Consider the following 12475-nt stretch of genomic DNA (forward strand, 5'->3'; position numbering starts at 1 on the left):
CCCAAAACTGCTAGAACTCATACAGGAATTCAGGCAAGTAGCAGGATATAAAATCAATGCACAGAAATCAGTGGCATTCCTATACACCAACAACAAGACAGAAGAGAGACAAATCAAGGAGTCAATCCCATTTACAATTGCACCCAAAACCATTAGATACCTAGGAATAAATCTAACCAAAGAGGCAAAGGATCTGTACTCAGAAAACTATAAAATACTCATGAAAGAAATTGAAGAAGACACAAAGAAATGGAAAAACGTTCCATGCTCATGGATTGGGAGAATCAACATTGTGAAGATGTCAATGCTACCTAGAGCAATCTACACATTCAATGCAATCCCCATCAAAATACCATCCACTTTTTTCAAAGAAATGGAACAAATAATCCTAAAATTTGTATGGAACCAGAGAGACCCAGAATAGCCAGAGGAATACTGAAAAAGAAAAGCAAAGCTGGCGGCATCACAATTCCAGACTTCCAGCTCTATTACAAAGCTGTCATCATCAAGACAGTATGGTACTGGCACAAAAACAGACACATCGATCAATGGAACAGAATCGAGAGCCCAGAAATGGACCCTCAACTCTATGGTCAACTTATCTTTGACAAAGCAGGAAAGAATGTCCAATGGAAAAGAGACAGTCTCTTCAACAAATGATGTTGGGAAAATTGGACAGCCACATGCAGAAGAATGAAACTGGACCACTTCCTTACACCACACACAAAAATAGACTCCAAATGGTTGAAAGACCTAAACGTGAGACAGGAGTCCATCAAAATCCTAAAGGAGAACACAGGTAGCAACCTTTTCGACCTTAGCCGCAGCAACTTCTTCCTAGAAACATCGCCAAAGGCACGGGAAGCCAGGGCAAAAATGAACTATTGGGATTTCATCAAGATAAAAAGCTTTTGCACAGCAAAAGAAACAGTCCACAAAACCAAAAGAAAACCGACAGAATGGGAGAAAATATTTGCAAATGACATATCAGATAAAGGGCTAGTATCCAAAATCTATAAAGAACTTATCAAACTCAACACCCAAAGAACAAATAATCCAATCAAGAAATGGGCAGAAGACATGAACAGACATTTCTCCAAAGAAGACATCCAAATGGCCAACAGGCACATGAAAAAGTGCTCAACATCGCTCGGCATCAGGGAAATCCAAATCAAAACCTCAATGAGATACCACCTCACACCCGTCAGAATGGCTAAAATTAACAAGTCAGGGAACGACAGATGTTGGCGGGGATGTGGAGAAAGGGGAACCCTCCTACACTGTTGGTGGGAATGCAAGCTGGTGCAACCCCTCTGGAAAACAGTATGGAGGTTCCTCAAACAGTTGAAATTAGAGCTACCGTTCGATCCAGCAATTGCACTACTGGGTATTTACCACAAAGATACAAATGTAGGGACCCGAAGGGGTACGTGTACCCCAATGTTTATAGCAGCAATGTCCACCATAGCCAAACTGTGGAAAGAGCCAAGACGCCCACCGACAGATGAATGGATAAAGAGGTGGTATATATACACAATGGAATATTATGCAGCCATCAAAAGGAATGAGATCTTGCCATTTGCAACAACGTGGATGGAACTGGAGGGTGTTATGCTGAGTGAAATAAGTCGATCAGAGAAAGACATGTATCACATGACCTCACTGATATGAGGAATTCTTAATCTCAGGAAAGAAACTGAGTGTTACTGGAGTGGTTGGGGGTGGGAGGGATGGGGTGGCTGGGTGATAGACATTGGGGAGGGTATGTGCTACGGTGAGCGCTGTGAATTGTGCAAGACTGTTGAATCACAGATCTGTACTTCTGAAACAAATAACGCAACATATTTTAAGAAAAAAGAAAAAGAAGAAGATAACAGGAGAGGAAGAAAAGGGGAGTATGTCAGAGGGGGAGACGAACCATGAGAGATGATGGACTCTGAAAAACAAACTGAGGGTTCTAGAGGGGAGGGGGGTAGGGGGATGGGTTAGCCTGGTGATGGGTATTGAGGAGGGCACGTTCTGCATGGAGCACTGGGTGTTATGAACAAACAATGAATCATGGAACACTGCACCAAAAACTAATGATGTAATATATGGTGATTAACATAACAATAAAAAAAATAAAAAAATAAAAAAAAGAAAGATTATGGACAGTTGTGTGAGGAGAGAAGAGCCCAGGAGACGAGAGGAGGGAGGCCAAGTGGGAGGTCGCGGCCGGCTAAAAAATGGGAAAAGCCCAAAGACCAATGGGTTGAAATGGAGGCTCAGACTCCAAAAAGGTAGAGGAATTAAAAAAGATAGGGCTTTGAGAAAAATTAGGCATGAAAAGAGGACAAAGGCACTCGTTTCCAGTTTGTGTAGCAACACAAGGTACAGGGGCCATTAACTGAAATGGGAAGTTTAAGAGGAAGACTGGTTTCGGAGGGCAGTCAAGAGCCCAGTGCCGGGGAGATACTCAAGGAGAAGCCGTCTCACAGGTAGTTAGGAAATTCCAGGGAAAGATAAGAGCTACAGGTATGAATCTGATAATCATTAACTTAACAATGGATGAGTAAACAGGGGACAGAGGTAGGGTCTCAATGACAGCTCCGGAAGCTTAAGTTTAACAAGAAAAATAGAGTTGACCCTAGTGGGGGCAAGGTATTTAAGAGAAGGAGGGTAAATCAACTTGGTAATTTGCCTTTTTTTCTAAAGAACTATCTGAAGAACATTTCTTTGAATTGTTTTACATCTTTGCCATAAAACTATACAGAGTTATTACAATGATTCTCGTTTTCCATTATACTCCCTTATCCCTAAAGTATTTGTTCCTTCTCATTTTTCTTGATGAGCCTTGCTAGATAATTGTCTAAACATTACCAGTATTTTCAAAGAACCAGCCCTTATACTGAAATCTAATTAAATGTGAAGTCAGAGGAAGAGTAGTTGGTTTGGAGGCAAAGCTCCAGAGTTCAGGGTGTGGGCTGGGGAGCCAGACTGACCCCCATCAGATGCCTCACCAGCTGGCTGACTGCACAAATCCTTTCGTATCTCTTAGCCTGTTTCCTCATTTGTAAAACTGGAACAACTACCACCACATACCCTCTCAGGGCTTTTGTGAGGAGATATAATGCCCACAATTCACAGGAAATGGTTGGGTTTGAACTGCGTGGGTCCTCTTATATGCAGATTTTTAAAATAAATACAGTATGCTACTGTAAATGTATTTTCTCTTCCTTATGATTTTCTTGACTACAGTTCCTTTACCCTAGCTTATTTTATTCTAAGAATATAGTATATAATACACACACGAAATATGTGTCCATCAAGCTACTTGTCACTAGTAAGGCTTCCGGTCAACAGTAGGCTATTAGTAAAGTTTCTGTGGGGAGTCAGAAGTTGTACATGGAGTTTTGATGGTCAGAAGATGTACATGGGTGGGGGAGGAAGGGTGCTCCAACCCCCACATTGTTCAAGGCTCCACTGTATACATATCTAGGCTAAAACTAGCGGAGGGTTTTGCTTTTCATTTCTTCTTCCTTCTTAGCAATTTTTTTTTTAAGATCTTATTTATGTATTTGACACAGAGAGACACAGCGAGAGGGAACACGAGCAGGGGGAGCGGGAGAGGGAGAAGCAGGCTTCCCGCAGAGCAGGGACCCCAATGTGGGCCTCGATCCCAGGACCCCTGAGATCATGACCTGAGCCGAAGGCAGACGCTTAATGATTGTGCCACCCAGGCACCTCCATTTCTTCTTCCTTCTTTCCTTAAGATTATTTTGGTTTTTACAGCACTTTACAGCTTTCAAAATGCTCTCACAACACTCTTTCCTTTGGTCCTCCATCCTCTGGGGTAGGTAGAACACACCTTAGGCTCATCACACACATGGGGTAATGAGCTCAGTGTTAATGGATGTGTTTAAGGTCACAAGACGAAGAAATTGCAAAGGTGAGGCTGGCCACATCCTGCTCTAGGACACCACATCAACAGAGGTGGCAATGGTCCACTTGTGACCACCCATTCTGCCAATGCTGGGTCGTAATAATAGATGGTTTAGGTAGAGCAATGCCATCAAACTTCTTTCCTGCCCTTCCAAACCCCACAGACAGCTGATTTTAAGATTGGTTTTGGTGGAGGCACAAGGAGCTGACTGCAGTAGGTTCAAGAAAAAACTGGAGACTTGGAGACAGTGCACAGAAACATCTCCTTTGAGGAATTCTGCTATAAAGGGAGCAGAGAGAAGAGAGGCGGCTGGAAGGACGTGTGCTCCTGTTTTTTCTCGACAGGAGCTATTATAACCATTTGTATGCTGATGGAAGAAGACAAGAGGGAATGAGATATCCTGCACAAGAAGACGGCTACACTCCCGGAGGCTCCAGCAAGTCCACACCCAGACAGGACCAGAGGCAAAAGATGTGCCTAGAGCTGCTGGCAAGCGGTAGCTATGATGCTGGGAAAGTTCTCTTCTGATTGCTTCCTTCTCCATCAAATCAAATGACCTCCTCGTGAGGCAAGGAGACGTGGCTTTGGAAGTCACAGGTATTTGTCATACATTCATGTTTGCAGGTGAAACTGACTGAAAGCTTGTAAACAGCAAATCCAGAGCCAATCCCTGCAGGAAGACGTTTTATAAGGAACTCAACAGCGGCTGGGCTGCACTCACCACTTGACCACCTTGCTCTAGTTACAGAAGTGTGCCAAATTCTCATGAAAACAGGGATGACTGGGCTTTTCCCATGGATAGGCTAGAACTTGGAAGTCAGGCAATTCTAGTCCGAGGTGTAGGTGACCTGGGAAGAGCCGTAAGCATTGCTGTGGCTGGAGGGGCTACCAGAGGCCAAGCAGCTGCAAGGCAGCATCAGTTATGATGCTTTTACCAATTTCTGCATTTGTAAGACAACCACTGTTGAGGACCTTGTACACCACATCGGTTGATGGTCCCAAATGGTAAGTTTCTTTTAGAATGTAATAACAGGAAAAGCAGGAGGAGGAAAAGTTCTCCTCCTCGGAATTCATATGCTTCTTCTGTCCTAACAAAATATTATTCATCTGTACCTGAGATGTGTAAGTTATCATAAAACAACTTGAAAATAGGGGCTGCCCACTGGGAATTAGATTATAAGGTCAACATATAATTAATCCATTAGAACAAAGATCTGCAAAGGGCATCTTAAAGAGACAGATGGCTTTATAACCAAGCATGAATATAATCTGATCAAAGGTGTACCGACCCACACAAAAGTATTAACACATGTACAGAATGTATACAACCAAAAGAAAAGGGGCTGGTCGGCTGCAGAGAATGGAAAAAGAGGCAGGGAAGCAAATGATGTGGCATCGATCCAAGAAGAGAACCGGGTGGGGGGCACTGGAGCCAGCAAAGTGAGCAGCCAGCCTTAGCCGCAAAGGCTACTCACTTAGCCTGGGGTTGTAGCATGGATTGAAGACACAGCAGATGCTTCAAGTGACACATACTTTTAAGAGCTGAAGACTTTTTCATAAACCTACACACGCTGTCAAATACCATCAACTCTACAGGGAAAGCTGAAGCAAATCTAGGCAATGATGTGAAAACCTTAGTGAAAAGGGAACAGTCACTTTGAAGATTTTATTTATTTGAGACAGAGAGAGTGTGAGAGAGGGCACTTGCCCACAAGCGGGGGGTGGGGGGTGTTGACGCAGAGGGAGAGAGACTAGCAGACTCCCTGCTGAGCAGGGAGCCCAACATGGAGCTCAATCTGGATCTCATACCCTGGGATCATGACCTGAGCCAAAGGCAGATGCTTAACTGACTGAGCCACCCAGGCGCCCCCGAGAGTCACTGTGAACACCCCAAACACAGGCAGGAAAAGGTCACAAGAGAACTCAACTGCTCTTCCGTGCAGAAGAGGCAGACCGTCTGGCCCAGGATTTCTGAGTGTCTACGTACAAAACACCAGCACCTGAGTGGTGCACATCCACTGTGCTGATACCTGAACCAGAAATAAAGTCATACCGTGTTATCTCCAAATCAAACTAAGGGAATGTGGAATGAGACTTTATTAGCAAGCTTAAAAACAGCTATTATATTATATTATATTTCTAGTTACACAAGTTGTTCAGTTTGTGAAAACAGTTCATGAAGAAAACACCAGTGATGACACATTTGTCTGCATATATGTCACATTTCAATAAAAGGTAAACACTTTAAAAAAAGGTTAACAGAGGAAAATAGCATTAACGCAAAGTGAAAAGTATTAAAATTCTGCTACTTCAATAAATTTTCCATTTATTCTACCTGCAAGATAACAAGCCCAAACAAAAAGATAAGATGACCTCTTTAAAACACCACATTGGGAAAAGGGGAAGCTTCAGAAGTCGGTCAGTTGGCCAAGTATTTAGGGAGTGCAGTGAAGCCAAGCCATGTCTACGTGCTATAGAACTTCTTGAAAAGTCTGGATACACAAAGTGTTCTACCACTTCTGTGGGCCTAGTCCACATAGGTTAGGTTCTAATGCCCAGGCCACATTCTTTTGCCCTCATCCAGAGCAGGGGAGAAAACGAACGAACCCCCAGTAACCAAAGCTGAACATGTCTACCAGTGTACAGACCTTTTACAAGGTAAATGTAATTCTTAATAGATCTATTTGAGGGGCACCTGGGTGGCTCAGTCGTGAAGCATCTGCCTTCGGCTCGGGTCACGATCCCGGGGTCCTGGGATCGAGCCCCGCGTCAGGCTCCCTGCTCCGTGGGAAGCCTGCTTCTCCCTCTGCCTCTCCCCCTGCTTGTGTTCCCTCTCTCGCTGTGTCTCTCTCTGTCAAATAAATGAATACAATCTTTAAAAAAAAAATAGATCTATTTGAGAAAGCTAATGAGTATGCAAATACCACAGCTATCATCTTCATAGGGTTCACACTACGAGGAGCAACTCCTAAAGCAGAAACTTTCTGAAAGATGCTGTTCAGGTAGCAAAAGAGGCAAGCATCCTCCAGACAATACCACAGTGCCCAGGGCTGGGGGATATAAATCTCTTTACCGCTCTATGCCTTGGTCTCTGCCCTCAAAATAAGCTGCTTACCCTACACTGGCAAATTTACTTGTGTATACCTTAAAAAAAGATTGGAAGAGATTTGCTACAAAACTATATACAAAAACACACAAAATCAGAGCCGAGAGAAAAAGGATCAAGCAAATGTAACAGTAAGGGTTACCACGGTTACCATGACTGAGCATAAAATCTGGTCCTTAACTTCCTCAAAGCCAGACTAAAAAAGGGCTCTCATTGTAAAAGGGTCCCTCCCTGCCACCTCTACGGCATAGCAATGATTTAAGTGCTGTGAGCAGTAAGACCAATGTCATCTATTTAAATAACGGATTCCTCCGTTAAGAAAGATGTATGAACAATCTTTAAGTCTTACTGTCAAACACAATTAGGTTTGCAGCTACTTCCCTATTCTTCTGGCAGCTAACACCCCCCAAATCAGACACAAATGTTCTTTTCTTCACAAAGAACTGTGGGAAAACAAGCTCAAATCTTGCATTATTAATTTCAAGAAACTAAAGAAAACTACTTCAGGTTGTAAATTAATCATTGAACTTGACTGAGGCATTAAGCATAGGTAGAGCTAATGCGGCCAGGTAGATGAAGGTGGCCATCTCAAAAGCACCATAAAGACATCAAGTACAAGGACTACCTCACTTCGGAGCAGACAAAAGTCTCAAGAAGGCAGTAAAAAGGAAAAAAAAAAATCACAGTCACTGTTCCTATATTATATTTTCAAAAAAGGAAAATAAAGTATTTTCCAAACAATTACAAGAAGTACACACGTTTGAACCGTCAAAATACATCTTAGTCTGTAAAGAACATGTAGATAATATCTAATACAGGATGAATGCCACCTTTGAATGAGATGCAGTTTAGCTTTAGCAGGAAGAGCAGAGGAGAGAGAGATGAAGTCTTCAATCGACAGACATGTTTCAGCTTATCTGGACCATAACTTACCAGATCTACAACACTGGGGTATCAAATTAAGACATCTCTAAGATCTCTCCAAAGCTCACTCTGTCCAGGGCTCTGTTCATGCCACCTTACCAGAGGCCTTCCCTGGCCCCCTCACAAAGTAGCCCCGTACCTTTTATTCTTCAAGGCACTTATCAGTGGGCCTGCTATACATTCCTCTCTTCCCCGACCAGAACGCAGGCTCCACTCGGGGAAGCTAGCCAGCTGTGCTGTATCCCCAGAGTCCAGAACACTGACTAGCAAGTAGTAGGCACACAGATAGCTTTCCTGTGAAAGAACAGATCCATTCTACAGATCCAGTGAGAGTCTTCGGGGCGCCTGGGTGGCTGAGTCATTAAGCGTCTGCCTTCGGCTCAGGTCATGATCCCAGGGTCCTGGGATCGAGCCCCGCATCGGGCTCCCTGCTCCGTGGGAAGCCTGCTTCTCCCTCTCCCTCTCCCCCTGCTTGTGTTCCCTCTCTCGCTGTGTCTCTCCCTCAAATAAATAAATAAAATCTTAAAAAAAAATTCATTCTAGCGCTATAGTTCAAAATACTAATGCAGTAAAGCATCCTTCCATATATGTCCATATAAAATTCTACAAGTTAAGAATGTAACTTTCAACAAAGGTGAAGGGTATAGGACTTGATCATTAATACTGACAAGAAATTATTCTAAGAGGGAAATATTACCGAGGAAATAATACACAACGGGTCAGGAGGCCAGGCTCAAACCCTGGCTCTACGTTCTACCGTGGAACGGAGATAAAAACAGTACCTGCTGCAGTGCTGAGAGGATTAAATAAGAATGTACATAGCATTTATAAATATAAAACTAGGGGAAAAACTTCTGTTCCTTATTTCCTCCCACAATTCCAAACTACAAACAGGGCAAAGGTAACAAGGAAGGGAAATTTATTTTTATTTGAAAAATAATGGGATGCCTGGGTGGCTCAGTCTGTTAAGTGTCTGCCTTCTGCTCAGGTCATGATCCCAGGGTCCTGGGATCGAGCCCCGCATCGGGCTCCTTGCTCGGCGGGGAGACTGCTTCTCCCTCTGCCGCCGCTCCCCCTGCTTGTGCTCACTCTGTCTCTGACAAATAAACGAAATCTTTAAAACAAAAAGAAAAAAGAAAAAATATGTACATTTCAGTGTCCACTTCTTTTAAAAGTAAGATTATGTTTCCCCCAGGAAAACAGAGAAATGATCTGACGTCTGTGGTTATACACGCCTTTCAAGTAAAATGTAAAAATTGCTCTGGAAGAGAAAGTTGAAGGGGGCCTGGGAACAGCAAAGTCAGGCTGAGACCCCTGGCGCCTGGGTCACCCATGCTTGTCTCTGCTCCCAGGCCACTGGATTCCATTTGAGGGTGGTCCACACAGCACAGCCACTGCCAGTGCTGTGTTCAGACCTATGCGCTCTCACCAGCTGCTGCCTTTGGCTCTATAATCACTGGGGGTTCTGTCTTAAGAGAATACACATACAGCTCACCAGAAGGTGTGCAGATTTAGACCCAAGCGGCATCAATCAGCCGTCAGAATCCAAAAGCTATGGGAAGGTTTCTGAAAAGTGGCTTCTGCGTCTGTCCCCTGTATAGGGACTGGCTTGATATGGACAGGCCTGTGGCTGGAAAGGCCAGTGATGGTATGACTAACAGTGAGACTCTGAAGAAATGGCTTGTTCTGGATCCTGGCACTTATCCAGGCCCTAATGTTGAGCAGAAGGGGGTTCTGGATTCAGAACATGAGCCCCTGGGTTACGATATGGTTAGCTGCAAATCCTGAATTTGTTCCTACATCTGTTCTTAGGACAGTGAGGGACTGGGGCAGGTTTCATAGGGTCCAGCTTCTACCTACTTGCCCAAGATGAGGAGGGAGAAGTGAGAGACATTTTGGGAGTTGCTACCACAACAGAGAGGGCTTCTGTCACGTACCACATCCAGGAAAGCTAGGAGAGACAGCCAGAGTGCCAAGGAGCATAAGCAGTTGCCTTTGGGAATGACTAGCTGGGGCGAGCAGCAGTGACCAAGCCACTTTAGCACCTGTCAGCAGCTACGGGACATTGATGTCAGCCCAGGGACGGCTGGCTCAAAGACTCATGCCACACATCCGCAACAACACATTTGTAATTCCAAACTATGAAAATAAGTCCTACATGGGGGAAATAGAAAACTGAAACATTTGAATAAAGTATGCTTAAAATCTCATAATATAGTGTTCATCCTCTGAAGCAGAGAACACAAGGTAATGGTTCCCACATATGGGGGAACTGGTAGAATGGAGAGAATTCCTCCAAACGCCTAGTTCATGAAAACCTACATAATCTAGAAGAAAAGCATGATACAGGTCAGAGTCGGCTCAAATAAGGACTCAAACACTGGCATGAGCCTGATGCCACAGAGTGAAAGGAGCCACGTAGGTCAAGAATATCAAGCAATTTCATAATAGAAATCTTGATTTGCATCTTCCATCGCCTAGAATCTGGGTATCCCTGGGCCAGTGAGCATCACATGACTACAGGAGGGAAAGGGAAATGAAGATGTACATAATAACGTCCTATATGCTAGCAAATACTACCGATGTGGTTTCCTACCTGTAACTACTTAGTGTCTAAGACAAAGTTTCATCTAGAACCTGCCTGCCTGGGTTCCTCCCTTTACAGCTGGAGGGCCCTCAGGAAGGTGATGATTTCACTGTGTCTCAGCTTTCCCATCTGAGGAAAAGGAGTTACCATCCAATGAGGTAGTGACTGGTGTGCTGACAGATTTAAGAGAATAGGCTAATCAACCCGAAGCTTTTATGGCAGTGCTTGGCATACAGCAAGCACTCCATATGTGTTGGCTATTTCTCACTTTCCTCACAGCACTCTTGTGAAGAAAATGAAACCCTGTAATTAGGTAACAGTGCCTTCAATTTAGAGAGGCGGCAACTCTGCAAAGACAAGCAATTACCTTGTGCAGAGTCACAGAAAGTGACAGAGGTAAAAGCCATTCTTCTCCCACTCTACAGCGCTGGCCCTTACTATTACCATTACTAGCCAAGGCCTACTACAAAATGAAGAAGTCACATACCCTCCAATGAGCGAGATTTCCTTAAGGGAGTCAGATTGTGCTTAAAGGAAATCAGAGCGTGCTAATCTGGACATTTCATCTCAACTAAAAATTACTTATTGTCTTCTCAGTTACACAATAGTAAAGAACACTGCCGTCAGGCCATAAAAGCAACCAGCCAGCTGGGTCGGTAGACCCAGACCTTTCAAAAGCAAGCCCTTAAGTGAAGTCCAGGGAAGAGGAAAGGGACAGGAAGGGAAAATGAAGGGAGGGGATTGAAGGGTGAAAAGACTCAATGGAGAACCTCAAAACAAACCCCCCACACACACGTATTTTGCCCCTGAGGCATCTGTCATGACTTAACTAAGCTGAGGGCAATAGCGCCCATCTTAATGAATGAGCTGGCCTAGTTCCAATACACACACAGCTCTGACATACACAGGCTCAAGGCCTGCAGGGCCCTTTCTGCCCTCTGGGAGACACCTGACAGATCACAGGTCACAAGTCAGTCTTAAATAACTGGAAGCAAGACTTCAACGAGCAGATAAAATGGGCTTGCAATTTTGTTCCCTTCTTTCTTTCAGGCTTCACATTTTTAGAGGTTGTGTTTAATACAAGACATCAACCCAAGAGGTCAGAAAACCTGATTTCCGGGCCTAAGACGGGCCAGGGATGCCCTCTCCGGACCCGGTCGTCCTTCGTCCGTCGGTCCCTCCCTCGCTCCCCCGGCACGCGCGGGGCCCGGAGCGGGTACCGGGGCTGCCCCGGGCCACTTGCCATCTTCTCTTCCACCCTTTCAACAGTTGCTAGGACTCCGGAGAGGCGGCCCTGGCCGCAGGAACATGCTGTCAGCTCTTTTCTCCATTCACCACCCTCCCCACGGTGGCTACGAGACGAGGGCGCGCAGCGGCGTGGGTGCGAGCGGCGGGAAGCTGCCCCGGCATGACACCTCGCGGCGCCGGCTCCCGCAGGAGCACACGCCGCACCGCGGCTGTCGGCGGCGAGGCCCGGGCGGCCCAGCACCTCGGCCCCGGGGCCCGCCGTTCCCATGGTCCCGCCGCCCCCGCGGCCCGGGGCGACCGGGACGCACGCCCGCCCGCCGCCGCCCACTCACCGCCGCACTCGACCGAGTACTGGTCTCCCCAGTCCCCGGACTGAGGGCTGCAGCCGCCGCCTGCCGGGGCCTCCTGCTGCTGCCGGTGCTGCAGCTCCTGCTTGAGCAGCGACAGCGGCGAGTAGTGCTCGGTGGCCACGGCGCCCGGGCATAGCCCGGCGGACAGGACCCCCAACAACAGCAGCACCAGGACGCGCCGGACGGCATCCGCGGCGGCCACAGCGCCGCCCCAGCAGCGGTAGCAGCAGCAGCAGCCGCCGGCAGGTGCCATCTTTCCTCAAGGCGCATGTGCGGCGGCCCTCGCCGCACGGTGCGGCCTCCCAGCCTTAACCCGCCGTGGGCAGGTGGGCCGTGGC

At 46.0% G+C, this 12475-nt stretch overlaps 1 protein-coding gene across 5 annotated transcripts in view; it reads right to left on the bottom strand.

Moving 5' to 3' along the window:
* Positions 1-12468, bottom strand: part of TTC13 (tetratricopeptide repeat domain 13) — a 91333-nt gene extending 78865 nt beyond the window's left edge. For 3 of the 5 annotated variants that reach the window (XM_028104551.2, XM_028104550.2, XM_028104548.2), the window contains exon 1: positions 12120-12466. In XM_028104551.2, the coding sequence (XP_027960352.1) occupies positions 12120-12390 (271 nt within the window). In that variant the 5' untranslated portion in view covers positions 12391-12466. Of the gene's footprint in view, positions 1-12119 lie in introns of all 5 variants that reach the window. The other 2 variants (XM_028104549.2, XM_028104553.2) reach the window with 2 other exon arrangements.
* Between the last annotated feature and the right edge of the window lie 7 nt (positions 12469-12475).

The sequence above is a fragment of the Eumetopias jubatus genome, unplaced genomic scaffold, assembly GCF_037043125.1.
Source record: "Eumetopias jubatus isolate StellerSeaLion01/CBP00866 unplaced genomic scaffold, mEumJub1_p1.0 scaffold_17, whole genome shotgun sequence".
Lineage (NCBI taxonomy): Eukaryota > Metazoa > Chordata > Mammalia > Carnivora > Otariidae > Eumetopias > Eumetopias jubatus.